This window comes from Dryas octopetala, chromosome 6, assembly GCF_963921425.1.
Source record: "Dryas octopetala chromosome 6, drDryOcto1.1, whole genome shotgun sequence".
Lineage (NCBI taxonomy): Eukaryota > Viridiplantae > Streptophyta > Magnoliopsida > Rosales > Rosaceae > Dryas > Dryas octopetala.
Window position 1 is genome coordinate 9803308 of NC_141371.1, and position 22962 is coordinate 9826269.

General features: G+C 34.7%; 2 protein-coding genes across 2 annotated transcripts; both read left to right on the forward strand.

The window, feature by feature from the left end:
• Positions 1 to 11641: 11641 nt before the first annotated feature.
• Positions 11642 to 20132, forward strand: LOC147282195 (ubiquitin carboxyl-terminal hydrolase 8-like). Its single transcript, XM_086248538.1, has 13 exons — positions 11642 to 12042; positions 12145 to 12333; positions 12949 to 13087; positions 14403 to 14462; positions 14548 to 14643; positions 15710 to 16060; positions 16174 to 16314; positions 16430 to 16600; positions 16736 to 16993; positions 17338 to 17486; positions 17960 to 18523; positions 18756 to 19029; positions 19418 to 20132. The coding sequence occupies exons 1-13, from the start codon at positions 11693 to 11695 to the stop codon at positions 19532 to 19534; spliced, it is 2859 nt and encodes a 952-aa protein (XP_086104664.1). The 5' UTR covers positions 11642 to 11692; the 3' UTR covers positions 19535 to 20132.
• A 429-nt stretch (positions 20133 to 20561) lies between these two features.
• On the forward strand, positions 20562 to 22703 carry LOC147282196 (dihydroneopterin aldolase 2-like). Its single transcript, XM_086247228.1, has 3 exons — positions 20562 to 21218; positions 21692 to 21896; positions 22301 to 22703. The coding sequence occupies exons 1-3, from the start codon at positions 21200 to 21202 to the stop codon at positions 22503 to 22505; spliced, it is 429 nt and encodes a 142-aa protein (XP_086103354.1). The 5' UTR covers positions 20562 to 21199; the 3' UTR covers positions 22506 to 22703.
• Positions 22704 to 22962: the final 259 nt, after the last annotated feature.

Genomic DNA, 22962 nt, shown 5'->3' on the forward strand with positions numbered 1-22962 from the left:
TATATATAATTCAATCTATAATTTTATACATATTTCCAACTTGGTGACTCTACTTCTAGACATCGATTAAGTTTTTTTTTTTTTCTTTCATTTGCTAACCAATTGGGTTTATGTCTTTTTCTGGTATTGTTGTAATAGAGATGCAAGGTTTGGCAGGGTATTGAAATAAAGTTGAAAATCCATGGCCTAGGACATATCTTTTCTAGTAGTTTGTTTAAGCAACATAATTTATTCTTTCATATTTAGGCACTATTTATTTTAAGGCAATGACAAAATACTTGAAGAAATGCATCTAAAAAGTTGAAGTAGACATTTAATAATACCTTTCCAGCCACACAAAAAAAAAAATCTCAATTCACCCATAAACTTAACAGCAATTTAAAAGATCATCCGTATGAAATTCATCTTAAAAGTTTGTAGTCAATGGAGTAGTGAGGATTTTCTTTGTTACCATACTACTATACTAGACAACGGTTGCGACCAATTGACTGATAACTGCAATTGCCCAAAAAAAAAAAAAAACTGATAACTGCAATTTTTTAAAAAAAAAATAACACGCATTTAATAGTTTTTCAATGAAAAGACATGCATAGAGAATTTTTCTAATAAACATCTACCTCCAAAATCCCAGAAAAGCCAGAAAGGGACATGTGGAATAAGTAACCACAAATCAAAGGAAGGGGCATGGTGGACCTGCACAAAGTCACCAATCACAATAACATATAAGAAAAAGAGAACCCCTTGGCTAATGGGAAGATGCCACCTGTCAAACAGACTAGCCCTTATTGGACCAAAGAGTGATTGCTCGTCTTTGCACTGCAGGAGAAAGTAACCGTCTTTGCGACTCCTTGACATTTCACCTATTATTTTGGTAATCTTAATTTCTTAGTCATTAGAATAACTAATAATAATATTTTCTTTTTGGTAGAAATTAATAATAATATTTTCTTCATAAAGCTTTTATCATAACACGTCACTATCATCAAGTAATTTTCTTCATACCTTTTTACTATAATTTATAATTTTCCAAAATGCAATTAGGTCACTTAAAGTGTAATAAATTACACAAGTTATTTATCCTTCTAACTACTATATGCAAAAAAAAAAAAAAAAATTCCTGCCATATTTGAGTCCACAACTATTTTGCATTTTAGCATTACCCCTCATGTGCAAGTAAAGCTGTAAAGCCACAAGAGGGTTAAAAGACAGTTGTTTCGAGTGCATGGAAACTAGATAGTAGAGAAGAGAAATATGTTTTTTATGTATTCAAAAAGTTGGATTTACTAAGCTTTTGGGTTTACGGTTAGTCCAAATAATGAGGGATGATATGATAATAAGTTAAAATTATGATAAGTTAATGGTACGATTCTCTTTAATGTAACAAAAAGAAAATGTTGAATTCACTATTTAAATAGTTGTGTGTATGTTGTTTTATATGGATTCATTTTTGCTTACTACGGTGAGCATTACTATCATCATGGATTAGTGATACGTATCCTATAATCCATGATGGTGGAACACGTGTCACTCATTCATGATGATGGTAATGTTTACCATCACCTTTTTGTGGTGAGCAAAAATAGACTCTGTTTTATATACCAAGGTGGCAAGGTGTCTATATATTCTTGCAGTTGCACGTCAACAAAAATGATGGAGCCATCAAATTATTTGCGGCTCATTGTTTGTGTAAATTTTGATGGTGCAAATGAACAATAATGAGAGAGTACGTTGTCAAATTTATTTATTAAATGATATGTAAGTAATTTATTAATTTGTCATATATAAATAAGGTTTAGAGTGAGTTTAAATATGAATAGATAAAATACTTTCACAATATTTGATAAACAAATTTATAAGTTTGTTCATAAAATGATGTGTCATTACACATGTTTAATACATTAATTGTTAAAAAAAATGAAAGTGAGAGTGAGCTCGAAATACTGTTAAATGAACAAATTTGATAATCAAATTTTATTAGTGTGTATTAAGTTAATCGATCAACCAAATTTTATAAGGAAAAAACCTTAAATACACCAAAAGAACAGTTGGCCATGAGTCACAAGCGCCATGGAAGTATCTCTTATTGGAGCCTTTTGTTGATTAATTCTTACATTTTTAAACAAATGCAAATTGATTTAGGTATTTTGTCATCACGTACACATTCACATTCACACTAGTCTATCCCCTTTGTCTTTATACATCCGTACAACAAATATATAGCCAAATCTTTGTATTCACCAGGGTCCAACCGTCCAATAAATCAAATATTAAATAAATAGCCAATCGGTGGAAAATTTTCCAACTTTTTGGTCAAAAAGTGCAGGTAAGACCCTGGCCTTAATAAAGTTCTAACAAAATATTAATAGATCACAGCAGACCAACCACCATGTCCTAGATATTAATCTTATATTAAACCCATTTTATATTTAATAAAGAGTATAACTTTGCCCTGGCCAAAAAAAAAAAAGAGTATAACTTTGGAAGATACTTTTTGGAAAGCAAATTTGCTCACCACTATTTTTTTTTTTCAGGACCATCACCACCTTATTAGTTATTTGACATATGTTATTTAGAATAATAATGATAACCGTGGTTAACATTTTTAAAATTCTTATATTCTGATAGATTTATAATAAAGATAAAAGTTATTTTACAATAAATAATAAATCATTTTTCAAGTTTACCTTTATTTCTCTCACCAGTACTCTCACCTATAGCCTTTTCATATTTTATTTTTTTTTCAATGTCTTTTTTATTTTATTTTTTCTCCCAACAATACAATTCATTAGTTTTCGTCACTCTTTTTTGACCTTCTTCCACTTATGCTTTTCTGCAGTATTTGAGTGTTCAAACTAATACATACAAAATCTGCAATGCCTAAATGGATACCCCACTCCACAGTAAATAAGAAACAAATTTATAATAAACCAAAATTATGATTTCTGAGGCATGGAATGATGACGTTGAAGTTGAACTGAAGGAATTTTTGACAATTTAGAATAAAAAAAAGACAATGAAATTAAAAAGTTAAAAGATAAGAACTTTACCTTCTTGGTTTGTTGAATTCAAATACTGCAGTTGGACTTCGTACATTAAGTTCATTCCAATTGCAAACAAAAATTATATATTCAATACTTTTGAGAAAATTTTACAATTACAGACATGCATGCCCACCAATTAATATATCAAAGAAAATTCATTGGCTTCTGAAGGATCATAAACTCGATTAACCAACAAACTAAAAAAAATTTACATACTTGAGGTTCAAATGGTTCTTAAATAAAACCCATCAAATCAAAATTCTAAAATATTGTCCTGTATCCTAACATTAGACACCCAAAATCATCGCCAAATAACAATTAGAACTTCATTTCTCTTCAAATGCTGCAATTCACATCTTGGCCTAAGATATCACTGGATTTGAAAATTTTGGCTGACGTAAATTAGTCTTTTTTTAATTCTAAATTGTCGAAAATTCCTTCATGAGGTTGTTCAACTTCAACGTCATCATTCCATGCCTCAGAAATCATAATTTTGGTTTGTTATAACTTTGTTTCTTATTTAGTGTGGAGTGGGGTATCCATTTAGGCATTGTCATGGAGATTTTGTATGTATTAGTTTGAACACTCAAATACTGCATAAAAGCATAAGTGGAAGAAGGCGAGAAAGAGTGACAAAAACTGATGAGTTGTCTTGTTGGGAGAAAAAAAATGAAAAAAACATTAAAATGAAAAGAATATGAAAAGGCTACAGGTGAGAGTAATGATGAGAGAAATAAGGGTAAACTTAGAAGATGATTTATTATGTTATTGTAAAGCAGCTTTTATCTGTATCATAAATGCATCATAATGTGAGAATTTAAAAAAGGTTAACTATGATTATCATTATATTCTAAATGATACATATCAAACAACTAATAAGCTGGTGATGGTGGTGAGCAAATTTGCTCTCTACTTTTTGTACCGTTGGTGACTTGGTGTTATTATTAATTAAGAGAGTTTTCTTAATCACCATTAAAGTAGTGTGTATCACTGGTGTATGTTTTGCAAAATCTGGTTTTAGAAATCCTGAGTTCATTTCTTATAATGAAGTTTTTAAGTAAGTGGAAATCAACAATTCTCACTCGAAATGCTAAGATTGAAAGTGTTTTTTATTTTTATTTTTTAAAGAGGATATATTAGTGCCTAAATACATGAAACTTGGATTATCTAGAATTACACTAAACTAAATATGTACAATACATAAGTAAATCATCAAGTGGCAATTGTCATTGCATCTTTCAAAAAATTATATTATTGTTTATAAGTCAGTGCAAACTTTATAAATATTGTTTAATATTGTCTTTCTAAACAGTTTGTCAAAACAAATATTATGTTGTCAAATTGTGAATATAAATTATTAATTAAATTTATTTACAATATATTAGGAGAACATCAATTGTACAAATATAAATATATAGCGTAAGCTCAAAATTTTAGTGATAGTGCTCTTCACCTCACATTCACGATGATAAGAGTTCGATTTTCGGTCTTTCTTCTTTGCTTACACAAATATACATGCATGCAATGACATAAAGTCATAGTCGACATAGATGAAGAGATAAACTTAATTAGGTAGCCGTCTTCATTAGGTGAAGCTAAACAATTAATTATGGATGAAGAGGAACAGCTCGTTCGCACTACTTTTATACATGGTGCTCGAAATTAGTAAAGATCGAAAAAGAAAATTGTACGTTTAAGTTTCATGGAATCTGTGTCACAGCCTCACAGGTTATTATAGAAAACTCAGAACCAAGCATGTCTTTGTCTAAAATCAGTGACCTAGAAAGAAACTCCAAATTAAGATAAAAACAAGATGTGATATATCATATATATCCAACACCAAAACCCACGGGTGAAAACGGACAAAATTGAAAGGCAGCCTCGGAACAAAAGCAGTGATGCATACAATGCTGGATGCACAAATTGAAAACTAATTAACTTGGAATTCAAAATAATATTTTCAATGTTAACTATGTTATTAAGAAAAAAAGAAAACCCCCTTTTATTACTAATTTACTATAATTACTTATCTCCATTCCGAGAAATTTTTTAGTATAATCGATATATTGTCACGTAGTGTAACCAATATATATGTCATAATATGAGTGAATGTTATTAATATTATATTTTTGGAAAGATAAATATGCCGTCCAACAATACCCTTACACGTTGAATTATTTACACCATATAACGGTGTATCGATTACACATAAAAAATTCTCCTGCACTCCTAATATATATTGTCCCCCTTTTGTGTTGAATTACTGTTTTGATATTGTGTGACCTCATTTCATACATGCACCTCCTCCCCCTCCCTCTTACCAAAAAACCACATAACCTAATCCCTCCATGCTGATCAACATCCTAAATACTTATAATATATACATATAATGAACGTATATTAATTAGTTTACATATTGCATTTCATGGTTCAACCATTATTAATTCAGGCTTCATTTGTATGAGATTATGGTGGGTAGCCAATGGATTCTGTAATTTGGTCAAAGAAAACCTGATCATCCCACATGATCATCACCAATTATTGTTGATTAGGATCCACGCAAGCTGGGGGTACAGTGCTATCCACTTAATCACCTTCTGGGTTTGGCTCCTTATTAAGGAAAATAAAAGGTCAAACAAAATTCATATTGTGGTGTACTTCGTAAATCTCTTGAGCAGCTCATATTGCTTTTGAGTACGTATCTCATATTTTATTACCTTACATTTTGAGTTTGGTGCGAGTTCAGGTTGTTCATTTTAAGTTTGGCTTATAAAGGACCAATTACAAAAAAATTAATATTTTCAATATTATAAAGGGCAAATTACACAAAAGTACCTCAACTAACCACCCTATATCACTTGAGTACCCCAATTAAAAAAAGTTGCTCGTAGGTACCTCAATTACTGATTTTGCACACTCAGGTACCTCCGTCAACTTTTCCGTCAGGCCTGCCGTTAATTGCCTACGTGGCACACAAAAAAAATTTTAAAAATAAAAAATGTTTTAAAAAATAAACTAATTATTTAAAAAAACTAAAAAAAAAAACAAAAAAAAAACAAAAAAAAATGGTTGCAGGGGAGTTGCAGGAGCCTCCCTCCGCCTCCCACCTCTCCCTCCGAGACCCACCCAACCCAGCCATCCCCCCCTCCGACCCCAGCTACCATGCCGCCGATCCACCCACCAAACCGCCGCCGCCGACCCGCCTGCCCTGAGCTCCACCTTTGTTCAGATCTATGAGAGAGAGAGAGAGAGAGAGAGAGAGAGAGAAACATAAGGAGAGAGAATGGCAGAAAGAGAGAGATGGAGCTGGTGGCCGGAGATGGGAGGGAGGTGGGTGGGTCACTGGGGGAGGCAAAGGGAGGAGGGGGTGGGTCACTAGGCTTTGGTTGGGCTTGGGCTGGGGTTTCGGGGAGAGAGAGAGTTAGAGAGAGAGAGAGAGAGAGAGAGAGGAGAAGGGCGTGGAAAGAGAAGGGGTGGGTCGGCGGCGTGGTGGCTGGGGTCGGCGGCAAGGTGGCTGGGGTCGGAGGGGTGGGTGGCTGGGTTGGGTGGGTCTCGGAGGGAAGGGTGGGAGGCGGAGGGAGGGGAGGCGGAGGGAGGCTGGCTGCAACTCCCCTGCAACCATTTTTTTTTTTGTTTTTTGTTTTTTTTGTTTTTTTTTTTGTTTTTTTAAATAATTAGTTTATTTTTTAAAACATTTTTTATTTTTAAATTTTTTTTTGTCCACGTGGCATGTTTCTAGTGTGCCACGTAGGCAATTAACGGCAGGCCTGACGGAAAAGTTGACGGAGGTACCTGAGTGTGCAAAATCAGTAATTGAGGTACCTACGAGCAACTTTTTTTAATTGGGGTACTCAAGTGATATAGGGTGGTTAGTTGAGGTACTTTTGTGTAATTTGCCCTATTATAAATTAGTCAATCAACTTTTTTAAAATACCATGATAGTCACTATTGACCAAAATAAAATTAAGATAAATTATGTGAATTAACAACCGGACAAAAAACAAAAAAAGAAACTTATGAATCTTGCCACTATGCTGACGTCATCAATGTCTAATTTATAAAATTACATACAATGATACAAGTCAATAACAATCACGTACTTTTTTAAAATGGTAATTGTGTGACATTTACCGTTTTTTAATTGATAACTGTGTGACAGTTACATTTTTATGTTTTTAAGTTGGTGACTGTCACACAATTACTCTTTTTTAATTGGGATAGTTACCGTTTTTTAATTGGAAGTTGTTACACAATTACTGTTTGTAGACTTGGTGACTGTGTGACAGTCACCATTTTTAAAATTGAGTGAAAATATTTTTGAAGGGCACGATATTAATTTAACACTAGGAATAGAATATGGCCACCCAAATTAGGTTGGGCTCATTAACTTTTATGTAATTAGCAAATATGTGCATATGACGATTATGAAAACCCAAATTGTATTTTGACTATTATGAAATTTTCAAATATTTTATTAATTTATTTGTAATTTTTTATATTTTAAAACGGATTATTGAGTAACGAAATAAGTATGGGTGATGTTTTAAGTTAATAAACATATATGTCATTTGATTAATCTAAGGACTCTTATAAAACAATTTCTCATAATTAGTCTATCATAGAATTTATTTTGGTTAATTAAATTCATATTATATATGGTGCCGATACAATTAAGATCATTCAAGATCGAGTTTGATTGTGTCCCACATACGAGCCAAGCTTAAGCTTGAACTCATTTCGTAAGCGAGTGGCGTTGAGACAAATTCAAACTTAATTCGGACAAAAACATTCGAGTCAAGTTTGGACATGGCCTCTCGAGCTTGATTTGAGTTCAAGCTAAGTTACAACTTGATATATTTTATATATTTGAGCTGAGCTGTCTGAGCATGATCATCTTGATACTCAACTTGAATTGACTTGTTTACATCTTTTAAAAATGAGTGATGTAGAAAGTAAAGTAATGTGTAATTGTTATAAAAACATTAGTTTTTAAATTAGATATTAAAAATATTTAACATAATAAGGATATAATTGATATTTTCTCTTATACAACAATTGATAAAGACTCTTCTATTAATAATAGTATAAATTTTCTTACTTTTTATTTTCATTTGATTATGAGTAAATTTATAAGTAAATAATTAATAAGTCTACTTTACACATTTTAATGATAAATTAACCTACCTAATGTTTTGAAATGTTAAAAAAGTCTACCTAATGATAAATAAAAAAGGCGCTGAGTGAACATGATGCACTGTTTTGTGCTGATAGTTCCTATTTGATAGGAAATCTGCAACAATAGTACGTTCTTGTTGGATAGTAACAACTATTGTTACTATTGGCTGAATTTGTGTTTTATGAATTTTTGATATATTTATTTTAGAAAAAGATATAAAGTATATTTATAAGACTATAACTTATCATTTTTATGTGTTTTTTAATAATCATTGTTGCACAATCAGTATAATTCGGGTCCAAGAGAAACTATATTGCAAAAGCAGTGTGGGCCGGCCTATCACCAATTTTTTGAGGATAGGCGAACCTGTCATTGTATTTTCCACTATAGACTAAGAAAAAAAAAATCCTATATATATATATTAGGGTATGCTAGTCCAATTAATTTATTAGTGCAGTAGTGCTACATATACCACATTTTTATACCATAATTTCATACCACCTTATGTGGCAACTTACATGGCATTCATACATTGGATACTAAAAAATAAAAAGAAAAACCCAAAAAAAAAAAAAACATTGTCCAATAAAGTAATGACACGTCAGATGGTATAAATATGTGGTATAAGAATGTGGTAAGTATAGCATTATTCTTATTAGTGTATCTATAACTTTTTTCTTTCTTTCTCATGGACAATGTGTTCCTACAAGTAATCAATGTATCTGACTTGGTTTAAAAAAGAAGAAAAGCAAACCTTTGGCTGGAGAAGAAATGATGGTTTGGGTTTTTGACCTTCAAATTGTATGCCATGATTATAGGCCATTAGTGGTGGGGTGGGGGGTCCTTAAGCCTTGAGAGTTTTGAGGGCCACTTATTCCACTTATGTTTCTCTCCTCACGTTGATATTGCACCAAGGAATCCCATGAGAAAATGGTGCCTTTGGATTGGAGGACATGTATTTCTTTCTTACCAAACTATCTACCAATCAATCAAATGGCACCATTTGCCTCACCGAATGGAGCTTCACAAGGACAAAATTAAAGTAGCCATTACCTATTGGCAAACACATGTATCTTTTTCCCATTATACACACAGACATAGAGAAGTGCAAGCATATATGGATTGCTCATAGTTGGATTCTTGAAAAGACAAGACATGGCCATGTACCATATTTATTAACCATGCATATACTACTTGCATCTCTTATAAATGTGAGACTCATTTGTGTAGTCTCATATAAGTAGATTCATGACTGATTTGTGTAAAAAATATGGATAACAATACGGTTAACAAATTTGATACACAGTGTCATTGAAGTCATTTTATTGGGAAAAATGCTATTTAGCCCATTTATTATTCCCAACTTTATTTTTCCAAATTTTATACATACCATATTTTTGCATTAAAAAGACAACAATGTAGTATAATTCAATGTTAGAATGCTATGTAAGTTAGGAATAAAGTTGCTAATGACCATTTAGTCTTGTAAATGACATCAAGTCTCTATTTCCTCGTAAGGAGGTTATGAGTTTAAATATTATGAACGATAGTTGATTTAAAAAAAAGTTGGACTCAATAGTCCTTATTATTGGTCATGACTATGGCATTTTAAAGCCCACTAGGCCTGCAGCGGCCCAAATACTATCATTGCAGTAAAAAACATTTGGGCTGTGCCTCTTGGTCTATTTTCATCAGGGCCTTGAGTCAAATATCCTACGTATAGCTAAGCCCACCCATAAGTATTAGAAACATGGACCGATGAAGCTGGAAGAGTGGCCATCTTGGGCCTGGGCCGTGTATTGGTCAATTATATCAATCGTGAGTGAGATGGTATTCAGAAAGTTCATATGCTAGTATAGTTAGTAAATTCGTACTAACGTGTCCGTATGTATTTTTTGAAAAAAACTTCTGTTTTTCATTTTTTTTAAATACTGACGAAAATGCATATTTTAAATCCAAAAGTAGAATACACTAATATTTTCATATTATCACGTATTATTCCATATTTTTATGGATTATTCTTTCTTTTTTTTTTTAATAAAAAAAATTCAATTTCAATTTTAAAAAATAAAAAAATATATATATTATATCCGAATTTTTCACTATACTTTTATAGCAAATATTCCAAATAATATACGTACATATTTTATATGTATTTTTTCCATCCCGTATATTACTAACTATTAGTGCTAGTGTGCCATCCTATGTGATGAAATAGAAGCTAGCAAAAATAAGTTGAATATGTAAGCCAATAGGCAAAACCAACTCAAATGAACACAAAAAAAAAGGTCAAAAAATAAGTAAACAAGTAATAGTGAATGGGTTGGGTTTATGGGCCACGTCTATCTATCTATTTCCAAGTTTGACCCTAATTATAAAAATCAAAAAATCAAAAATCAAACCCAAACCCAAACCCAAACCGAACCCAAACAGCCCCAACGCCACCCTTCCTCCCACCACCAATTTGGGACAAACTTCAAAATACTTGAAAGAAAAAAAGTTGAGGGGTTTAAAAAATAGACAAAACCTTAGTAGCGATGCGGGTGAGTACTATACACCACATCAATGTCAAGAAAAAAAGTTTTAGTTTTAAGGCATAAGATGACTTATAAATAAATAAATCGTTTACACAACTTTATGTGTGAAATTTACAATTTTTTATAACTTTTTGCTAATTTACTTAAATATATATATATATCCATAATAGATAAGAGTTGAAGTTGTTATAGTGTTACCATCTATCTACCACAAATGTTTCAATCACAAATTTTATTTTCCTTTTTGATCTAAAAAATCGTTAGAGGTGCATGTAAGATCATTATCAAGATAGCATCAATTCTAAATTGATAATGGTCATATATCTTTATCTACAAATGAATTGTCAACTATTCAAGAATCACAAATTAGCTTGATTCCTCTCATGGTAATGTAGGCAACTTAAAATTAAACTTAGTTATAGTTACAATATCAAACAAACACATCAAGTTATAATTATAAAATGCATGGTATCTTAAATAGATGGATGATACCCACATCAACATTTGATGTGGTTTTAAAGATTTATCTAAATTATAATACAATTCTAAGTTTATAATAATTTGAGTGCATACATAACACTTACGACAAAATACAAAATAATTTTTGGTTATACATCGAAGTCGAATAAAATTAGAATTTCATTTTCTTTTGTTTCCTCGACATGGTGAAAACCTTGAAGTTTTTAGAGTCTACAAAGGTCAGAACTCTCGCACACTCATATTGAGCGCGTGGACTACACCCTTCCACCCCAGTCATACACAAAAGTGGGTCCAGCAGTGCGAAAGTCTCCCAAATAAAAAGCACAAAATTTGACTTGAATTATTTTATTTCTGAGCAAGTGGTGTGTGCAGTGCGTGAGAGAGACCCGGAGTCCCAAACCCAAGGATGGTAATGAGTAGTAAATAAGGTGAAAAGGTGAGGGCTCTCTCTACCTATTATGACCCGACTCTCAGAGAAGCTCCGTCTGTCTCTCTTCCTGTACAAGCCAACCACCGCCCGCTTATTTTTTTTTCTCTCTCCAAACGTCGCCCGCCTCTCCCTCTCCTCCACGCTCCACCTCTGCAAGTCCCTCGCACGCGCCCTTGCCTCCAAAACCCTAGCCCTCTTCTCCTCCGCCATGGACGACCCCTTCTCCGCCGCCAACGACGACACCGACTTCTGGGACCTCGACTTCCGCTCCCACTCGCGCTCCCAGCGCCCCCGCCTCCTCGACGACTACGACGACGACGACCGCCTCGACGACGCCGCCGACAGTGTCGTCGATAAGGTCTACCTCGTCCCCTACAGGTGCGTACGCGCTCTGCGACTCCAACTCCGACTTCGCTCGTCGTTGGCGAGTCTCGCATTGGATTTCATGGTTTTGTTTGTGTGTTTTGTATTGGATTTCAGGTGGTGGAAGGAGGTGCGGACTGAAGACGATCACGCCGGAGGGGTGTTGTACACTGTCTCGTCGCCAGACGACGAAGCGGCCTCGGAGATTGTCTTGAATTTGAGGAAGAAAGATTTTGCTGAAGAAGGGTTTTCGGGGCGTGAGTATGCTCTTGTCCCTGAAGCAACTTGGTGTCGCGCTCTCAGACGGTGAGGAAGCTTTCTTTCTATGAATTTTGCAATTTTTCTTGCTATATTGAATTAGGGTTTAGCGGACTTGTGAAGTTTTGGTTGCAAGACATTGCTGTGGTGTTAGAAGTTCTGTTTGTTTACATTGTCTGGGTGGTGTTACAGTGTTACTCTGGTTTGGTCATGGAAGTGCTGAACAAAACTTTCAGCAGCAGCTAAATGAGGCCTATTTTTGATTAATTTGAGTTGCCACTGCAGCATTTGATTGCCCATTTGGTGAATGGTCAGCATTGAATGATAATAATAGTTGCTAAAAGCCTAAAGGGCAGCTTGGTTTCATTGTTCTGGCTTATGAATACCAGCTGCCCAGTATTATGGGAGGAGGTAGAAAACTTATTTTCTTATGTGGACAGGGATTTCTTTCTTTCTTCTCCACCTCCTCCTGAATTGCTTTAATTTTTATTTATTTTTATTTCTATATTTACATGAATTAACTGTGATTTATGCGATTAGGGCTTTCTCTCTTCCCACTCCACCACCTCCTGTTTGCTATATTTTAACATTATTATACCCTATTTTTTAAGGAGTAGATTGTCCTATATAATATTTGCATTGATTTGTCCACTCTTCTTGTAGGCATAATTTCATTGCAGCCACAAAGAATAACGTGAGCCTCTTTGGTGCAGAAGATTTTTTGAGGGATTTGTTTCCTTTACAAATTAGGCTATCTGTTTCCTGGGAAACAAATTCATTGGTTGTAACGATCAGCCAAAAGGTTAGTTTTGAGATTGAGCCCTTATTTTGTATTCCTCTCTTCTTGTTATAGTTCTGTATTAGATGAATTCTGAAAATTAGTTATGGAATTTAGATAGTTTCAAAACTTAATTACATGTATTTGAATTCAACCTTAAATAGGATGTCTGATGTCCTTTGAGGAAGATTGTCTGGTAGAATAATGCTTCAGATTAGGGTTAGGGTTAGCATAATCTAAAGTGTGGAAATTTATTTTGCAGTGGTCCTTTTTTTTAATAAGAATTTTGCGGTGCTCTTACTTTGTATGCAAAAGTTGCTGAACTGAATCATGCACGCATTCATCCTAATTTAATTTGAGATAGCAATTGACTAACTGTGCCTTGTGGACTGGAGTGGTGAGAACTACAGATATCAGCTATGGGATTGGAAGAGTCAGGTTATCAGACACTGGATTGTTAAAGGGGTTGTGATCTCAAATTAGTGTTGATGAACTATTTTCCATCAGGCTATCAGATGTTGATTGGGGGAAAATTTGGTGAATATAGATTAGTGGGGTGGTCTGAGTCAAAGTTGAGGGAAGGTTGTTATGGCTAAGAGGAGTCATATTGAGAAAATGCATAAAGAATCAGAATATTAAATTATACTGTTGATGGATTATTTGACATCTTGCAGTTTGACATGAAGTGGAAGAGTTGATTTTACAATTTAAATTGTTTGATGTCGTATGATTGGTTTGGCATTGTTATCCTACTGAAATGTGGACTGTAACTTTCACTTTCTTTTCTTATGACTCTTGTATACTTGTGACATGCATATGCTGCTTACTTTTGCACCTTTGATGATTTCTTGTGCTTAAGAAAATGTGATTGTTTCTATGGCTTGGCCACAACATTATCTTAGGAAAGTTTTTATCACTTGGGCCACACTAGTTGGAGATAGAATAGTAACACAATACAGTGGATGGACCACCAGTAGTCTGCCTTGGGATCTACTGTAATGGTTGTAGTTGGGAAAAGACCATGCAACTAGGCAACACATCAATAGTATAGGGTTGTGAGCAACACATATTTGGTATTATAGACTCGTGAGCCACCCAAACTTTCAAGTTTTATCTCTGGCATATACATTATGTGGTAATTACTAAGAAGTAGTGATGAGATGTATATGCTTCAAGGATCATGCCTTGGAAATCATATACGCTATGTGGCTTTGCTTTATAGTGCTCATATGCTGTTATACAGAACATATCATAAATATTTCATTTCATCAAAACCGCGTTTTATTTTCTTTAATATTTTAGATTGATTATTTATTTGATTATGGACTGCAACTTTCAGGATAATGCCATTGATTCTTACAGGAAAGCCTGCAATATTTTCAGTTCAGAGTCTGAGCCGGTGAGTTAGCTAACAACTAGTCATTTAGAATTGGTCTGACAATTTTATGTGATGATATCCACTCATTCAAGAATGGATTGGACAGTTGCATATTTGGGACTTCTCAGGGCAGACAACCCAACTTTTCATGAATGACAGAATTAGTTTGCCAAACGATGTTCCTGGACAACTAAACAAAGAGGTGAGTAATTAAAATGTATGTTTTTTATTTCTTTTTTAAATCTCATATTTCATCAATCTGGTGGGCTCACTTTCCATTTGATTGTAGGATATTGATATGGAAATGTAAAAGTTGATTTGAATTTAAATAGATGAATTTGCACACTTTGGGCATGCAAAAATGGGAAATTTTCTTAGGGCATATTGCTTTATCTTGGGATGGTGGGTTTGATCACTTGTATTATATATATTTTAGAACATCCAGTCGTTTGGGCATATTGTTCAAAGAAAACCAAGAGGTTGACACCTCTTGGGTAAAGGATCGACACGCCTCTCAGCCAGGCACGCCTTGTGGATTATGTGCAGCCTCTAGGGTAGTCACTGCCAGGAGGCATGCCTCAAAAATGTTATTGGAAACACTGATTAGAGGTTGCCAAAAGTTTTTGCATGTTGTGTTCCTGATGCTGTTATACTGCCAGTGGATAGTGGACTACCAGTGGTGGGACAATCAAAGCAGAAACTGATTCGCCTCCGTGTGTGAGAGCCCTGTTAACTATTTTGTTTTTCATAATCCACCGGAGAGCAGTGTTCCTTTTGACTATTTTAGGCCATTGAGTTTTTAATTTCATTCACTGAAATATGAAATTGGGCATCCTGTCAGATCCTCTGTTAATTGCTATTTTTGAGTAGGTTACATCAACTGTTAATAACTGTCTATTTATATTAGTATGTTTTACAGGGTTTATCAATTCTGTTGGGATTTGATCTAAGATGTCTACAGAAATAAAAATTATGCTTTTGTGAAACACTCCTATCAAGTTATTTGTAAATTATGCTCTATGAAATCCAATTGTAGGCTCCCTAGAAAAGTTTCAAGGTCGGTGGTTATCTACTTAGTTGAAGGATGAAGTCTTGAATGTTTTTCTTTAAGAAGATTTCCTGTAGCATATAATTGAAGGATGGAGATATTAGAATACAAATAATCTAATAAACTTAATTTTCAATGCCCAGTTGCAAATATATATATTTTTGCTGATTAAATTCTACGGTTTAGTTATACGCCATTCTTTTTCATGTTGTCTTTGCAGATTCTCCTTGAATTGCGACTCCATGGATTTTCGGATTATATGAAGGATCGAGATTGGCAGAACAGTGAAATGGCTGAACACCAGTCCAGTATGGATAGTTCTAATTATGGCGGCTCTATTAAGATGAATGGGAGCACTGACTATGTGAATCCTTTTCCAACCAACTCCTTGCAAAGTGGTATTATCTATAGAGGAGTTGGTTCCTTGGGCTTAACTGGAATTGAGAATCTTGGAAATACTTGTTTTATGAACAGTGCCATACAGTGCTTGGTGCATACTCCAAAGCTTGTTGATTATTTTCTAGGAGATTACCGGAAGGACATAAATTATGAAAATCCACTAGGAATGAAAGTATGTAATTGGATAATTCTTTCCTAGTTTTCATTTTAAATTGTTGCCTTTTTGTGGCATCTCTTACTTACCTTGATTATGGCTCTTTTTGTTACTATATACTTATTTTTCAGGGAGAGCTTGCTTTAGCATTTGGAGAGTTATTGAGGAAGTTATGGGCTCCAGGTGCAAGGCCAGTGGCTCCAAGATTTTTCAAGCTAAAACTTGGTAGTTTTGCTCCCCAATTCAGTGGATATAATCAGCATGACTCCCAGGTTAGTGAGTTATTCTGGTTATTGTGTAGCTTCTCTTTTTGGCTAGAAACGTATATCTTTGTTGTGTGTGGGAAATAAGTTTATAAATTGTAATTTGTTGAAGTGCCTTATGTAGGAACTTCTTGCTTTTTTGTTGGATGGTCTCCATGAAGATCTAAATCGTGTGAAATGCAAGCCTTATATTGAAGCTAAAGATGCAGAGTGTAGTCCAGATGAAGAAGTTGCAGAAGAATATTGGCGGAATCACCTTGCTCGCAATGACTCCATCATTGTTGATGTGTGCCAAGTAAGTTGTCTGGTTTAAATGTTTTTGTAATTTGAAGATTTACCTTTCACCTACATTTTCTTAAAACAGTATAATGGGGATTAACTTCATTAAATTATTATTTCAACTGAATTCCAATTTTTCCTTTCATTGTAGGGCCAGTACCGGTCAAGATTGGTTTGCCCTGCTTGCAACAAGGTGTCCGTTACATTTGATCCATTTATGTACCTTTCACTACCATTACCTTCAACAACAATGCGGACTATGACTTTGACAGTCCTAAGCACAGATGGGACTGCATTTCCATCTACATTTACTATAACAGTGCCCAAGAGTGGGAGGTTCATGGATCTTACTGATGCCTTAAGCACTGCATGTTCTCTAAGAGATGATGAAACCCTGATGGTGGCTGAGGTATATTTCTGGATCTATGCTTTCGGATATCACTTTGTTGCATGGGCCTTTGGGGGGGGTGGGCGGTGTCATATGTATGTACTTATGGATGGATGACATGCATGCATACTAGATACATTGGTCATGGGGCAGTTATGGTGTTGTGCGAACTTTGGTTCTCTAGCACCATTTGTTGGCATTTTGACAGTTCATGCTGTCTACTTTTTGTATCCCATCATAATAAAGTCACCTCCATGATTGCTTTTCTAATTTGTTCTTATCCCATAGAATCTATCACTAAAAGGTTGTCAGTGCTAATCCCTTGGTTTTATTTTTCTTTGGGACTGACCTTGACCCCTTTGTAGATATACAAGAGCCGTATTTTTCGTCTACTGGAGGATCCATCTGATTCGTTAGCCTTGATCAGAGATGAAGACAAACTGGTCGCTTATCGGTTACCAAAAGATTGTGAGACATCCCTTTTGGTTGTGTTTTATCATCACAAGATGGAAAAGTAAGCTTGATTGGTTTCTCAAATAAATCATCCCTGCTTTAATAAATTGATTTACTCAAAAACTATTAAGTGATACAGCCTCTAATTTTTCTGCTATAATTGGTTCATCTGCCTTCTTTTTTTTTTTCCTTTCATTGTGTGTTGTGTCAAACAAACAAGTTTAGGAATTTGTATGTGATTGAAAACTAGCTGGGGGCCTTTGGGAGATGTTGAATGTGATAATCAAGTTACATTGTATTCTATGTCAGAATCTAATACAATCTGGAAATGAAAGGAAACATGATGCTGATATCCCATAATGGTGGCTCTCTTTTTTCTTTTTTCTTTTTTTTTTAATTTTTTTTTTATCCACTGTCTGATCTCTTGAAATGATTGAACATTGTTTGAATTTCTATGTTTTCACCGTTGAAAATTTTGTGCTTATTGTTATTGCCTATTCTCTTTAACTAAATTCTTATTTTTGTCTGGGTCAGGCGTTACGGTTTCAGTCATGCAGATGTACAATTAGTCCGACAGAGGTTTGGCATTCCGCTTGTAGCAAGGTTGTCTTATCCTTGTGATGGATCTGATATACGTAACGAGTTCTTGAAAGTATTAAACCCATTCTTGTTCTCCATTGGAGATGAAATAAGTATTTTTGATGATGATGCTGGAAATCATGCTAATGAAGATTCTAACAAGAAGGATGCCACTAGTCCTACAATTTTGGATAATGATGCTGGCTCGGACAGGGGATCAGGGGATGAAGCATATTTGGATACTGACTTCCAATTTTACTTAGCAGATGCAAAAGAAGGTATAGAAGATACCTTGCTAGAGATGAATCAGCCGGTAATGGTCCCAGGGTTTCCTAAGAGGTTGGAGGTGCTTGTTTTATGGTCAGATAAGATGATTCATAAATATGACACATGCCTTCTGAGCACTTTGCCGGAGGTTTTCAAGCCCCAATTTTTCATGAGGCCTCAAGAATCTATTTCTCTGTACAAATGCCTTGAAGCCTTCCTGAAGGAAGAACCTCTAGGACCAGAAGATATGTGGTCAGTGTCTACCTTCATTTGAAATCATAAGAAAAAAATGTTACATATATCTTGTTGACAACTGTTTCTTGACTTAAATCTGGCTTGTGAGAAAGAACACAGATTATCTAGTCATTAATTATGCAATAGCACTAATATATATATATTTTTTTAATGTTCACTCAAAAATGGATTGTCGTCATATTCCTGCTGCCTATCTAATGCCAGCTTTTTCAATGATATGTTGTTACAGGTACTGCCCTAGCTGCAAGAAGCCTCAGCAAGCCAGCAAAAAGTTAGATCTTTGGAGGTTGCCTGAGATTCTGGTTATTCATATGAAAAGATTCTCGTACAGCCATTTTTTTAAGAACAAGCTAGAAACATTTGTTGATTTTCCAATTCATGATCTGGATTTGTCAACTTACATTACCCACCAAAGTGGCCAGTTATCCAGTCGATACATGTTGTATGCAATTAGTAATCACTATGGCGGCTTGGGTGGTGGTCACTATACGGCATTTGTTCATGTAAGTATTGTTTCTTCTATTGTTGGATTTTGCCGAAGTACCTCAATTGAATCTTTTATACTGTATGAAAATCAGACTGCACATAGAAGCCTTGTCTTTTGTAATGATTGCTGTTTTTTTTTTTTTTTTGGGTCGAAGTTTGTAATGATTGTTAATTTCATAATTCAACAATGAGTAGGCAACAAAGGAATATGTTGTGTAAAAAACTGTTTCGCTAAATGAAAATGAAAGATAGTCAGAGAGTTGATTTTCTTTTTTAAAACCTGTTAAGTCACTCGAACCTAATTAAACAGGATTGTGGATTGTCTTCTGTGAGAAAATTTGCATTTCTTCTGTTCATGGACCTCTGGGATGACATGGATTTTTTAACAAGTTTGTTCCCTTGCAGGTTGGCAATGGTTCGTGGTATGAGTTTGATGATAGCAAGGTTTTACCGGTTAGTGAAGAGAGGATTAAGACATCCGCAGCTTATGTTCTTTTCTACCAAAGAGTACCAGATGTATAAACATACACATTTGTATAGTTCAGTAACAATTCGGAAGCAGGTTGGGGGAGGAGCGGCAGCCGGTTTCGATATTGGAGGGAGGATATTTTGTAGAGAAAAGGAACAAATGATTCATGTTGTACAGCTTTTAATGGCGCCAGTGAAAGAGGCAAAGAGGAATACTTAGCTTTTTGATTTTTGTTTTACAAGTATATATGCTTCACAGGAAAATATTGAAATTCCATCAAAATGGTTAACAGGATTGTCTTTTCGACTCTTTCCCCTTTTATGGAATAGTTGTTAGTGCTTATTTGCTAGATACATTTTTGTTTGTCGAAATTTGTAAGCTCTTTAGGAGCTAATTGAGGGTAAAGCGTGCAGCCTCATGTTTGCGGTGCCCTATCATCTTGAACAAAGATGAGGGTGCTTTCGGTACTGCCATAATTCATAAATAGTGAGGCCAAGCATGAGGTCGAGTTACATTTGTAAAAGGTGTATCTGCAAGCTTTTGGTTACGATTATGGTTTATATTGGGGAACATAGGCATGTTTGATGCATATAATTGCATTAGATATTTAGATGTGTATTTGAGAAATAAATTCCTAATTTGAAGAAAGAAGATGAATTAATCATAAGGGGAAATTTACTTATTTCTTCAAATTCTCTCAAAAATACCAAAATTTGTGGAGATAAGCTTTCTCTTATTGATAATCAATTTTCTTATCATTTACTTCTTTTGAGTTAGAAGACACTCTTCATCTTATTTTTTAAATGCATATGAATCTAGTCTTTTATCTAATTCAATTCATTCATATTCATCATATGAGGTTTTATGAGATAAATTTTGAACAATTGAGGGACATTGAATAATCATTGTTGGAAATTGGATAATTATTTGTTGAAAATTTTTAATCTATTTATTTTTAAGCCCCAAAATATAGGCTTAATTAATATGGTGCCCACCAAAACTCCAAAGCATTAGGCGAATCTCACTTATCACTAGAAATTTTTTGGCTTAATCTCCCGTTATCACTTTGACAAAAAAATAAAAAAAATCTCCCGTTATCACGTTATCAGCCGACTGCCCACCACACCTCACGCCACCTCCCTCCCCTTTCTTTCCCTCTCTTCCCTTCTCTCTCTAACCTCAATTCCACACTGTTAGGCCCTCATTCACTTTCTTATTGGGGTTCTCTCTTTCTCTGAGATATGGGTCATATGGCCTTTCTTTAGCTGCTATAACTCTGTATTTCTCTAAATTTCTAACAAAAATTCATTTGAGGGGTTTTGGCTTTGGAATTGAGGTGGGTCTGATTGTAACTTTAGGGGGGGCGCGGGTATGTGTAATCTGGGTCTCTTTTAGGGAAGAGAGTGTAGAGAGACAGAGAAGAAAAGAGAGAGAAAGAAAGGGGAGGAGGTGGGGTGGGTAGTTGGGCTGATAGATTTTAACAAAAAAAAAATAAATTATAAATATTTTTTGAGAGAAAATTAAATGTTTGTAGATGTGGCAAGATCTTAGCCATTGAAGAATATTTTAAGGCTGAGATTAAAATCCGAATCAGACTATAGTTTGGTGAGCTTCTCAATCTCTATCTATTCTTGTTTGGTCCTCAGATTCTTTCTGGGTCTACTTACTTCTCAGATTTCACCAAAGGCAAATTTTCCGGCAAAGCCTTTATTATACCAATGGCTGCGCCAACTGCTGGTAAAGTGAAATTCTACTCATAACCATATACAGCTTAGCTTCTAACCTTTGCTTAAAAAATAGAATAAAATTCAGATTTTTCTTTTTAATATTTTTTGGTATTTATGATAACGAAAAGGGGTCTATATTTGAGATGGGCTCTGAAATCTTTGTGCTTTAGCATCACTGGGTTCCTGCTGGGTTTACACATTTGTCATATTGAAGAGAAATAGGGGGGAAAACATGTCTCTTGGTGGGTCCTAGGAATCCCATCACAAAACACATATACATGCATATAAAATGAACTTTGTCTAGCTTAGAATACATATGATACTGAAAGTTAAGTTGTATAGCTTCTTATCTGCTCAGTAGTGATGTTATTAAGCTTTGTATATGGTCTATGTGAACATGAACTTTTTCCATGTGTCTTTCCTTTAATGCTTGGTGTTATTGTTTTCAGCCATTTGTGGCTAATGGTAATTGATTTTCATTAGGAACAACTATGGAAGATGCTGCAATAAGAGGGGGAGATAAGCTTGTATTAAGGGGTTTGAAGTTCCATGGTTTTCATGGGGTGAAGCCAGAAGAAAGGACACTGGGCCAGAAGTTTGTAATAGATGTTGATGCTTGGATGGATCTCCGGGAGGCTGGTAAATCCGATTGTTTGTCAGACACCATTAGTTACACCGAAATTTATCGGTTAGTAATAACATAACAACACCTTCTTCATTTTTCCATTACCTTGAAACCTGACATATATATCGTGTTCTAGTTAAGAGCTGCAATTCCAGCATTTGCATATTTGTTGTCAAATATTTACTCAATCGGCAATGGCTTTCAAAACTCATCTTTGATGTCAGTCTTTCTTGAATTCAATCTGTTTCAACTCTGTAGCTCTGGCCTTGTAAATAACAATATAATTACTTATAGTTGATTGACACTGGCAGATATTTAAAAATGAAGGAGACCCATAAAGCTAGGCACTTGTGTGCCCAAAAGAAAATATATATACAATATGCTTATCATTTGTGAGCTAATAATGTCTAAGGTTTTATCAGATTGATACTAGATCACTTTTGCTGTTTTAAATTTGTAAACCACAGCATCATAAAGGAAGTAGTAGAAGGGCCACCTCATAATCTTTTGGAGTCTGTGGCTCAACTCATTGCATCTACCACTCTGAAAAACTATCCCCAGATATCTGCTGTCTCTGTGAAAGTTGGGAAGCCTCATGTCGCTGTTCATGGTCCTCTTGATTACTTGGGTGTCGAGATATTTAGATACAGAAGTATTGATGCGCCAAACTAAGATTTTATTGGTTCTCATACATTGGCAAGTGATATATACATGTGACAGCCTGGCACAGGCTTTCCTTGGTGTTTTTCTTTTCTTCTCTTTTGAACATATGTTGGGGATTCTTGTTCTATAGCTTGCACAGTTGTATAACTAATCAATCGCTATGTAGTTCTATCTTGTGCTTATGCATATATTTTGAATTTTCTGATTTTTGGCTCCAGAATTCATATTGGTTGCATTCATTTTTTACTTGGGACCTCTGAACTTTTTTTGTTTGACTTCCTTCATCTAAATGGCAGCAATGCGTCATGTCGCAAACTTAAGCAGAAAATAAGAGAGTTAGTCAGATGCAAAGTCAGCCTTGACAAGTCTGCTGGTCATGGGTGAATCATTTGGATCAGTTAGCAATATTTGTTAATAGTCGCAATTAGTTATGAATGTGCTGTGAAAAAACCAAAGGATCTTGTCT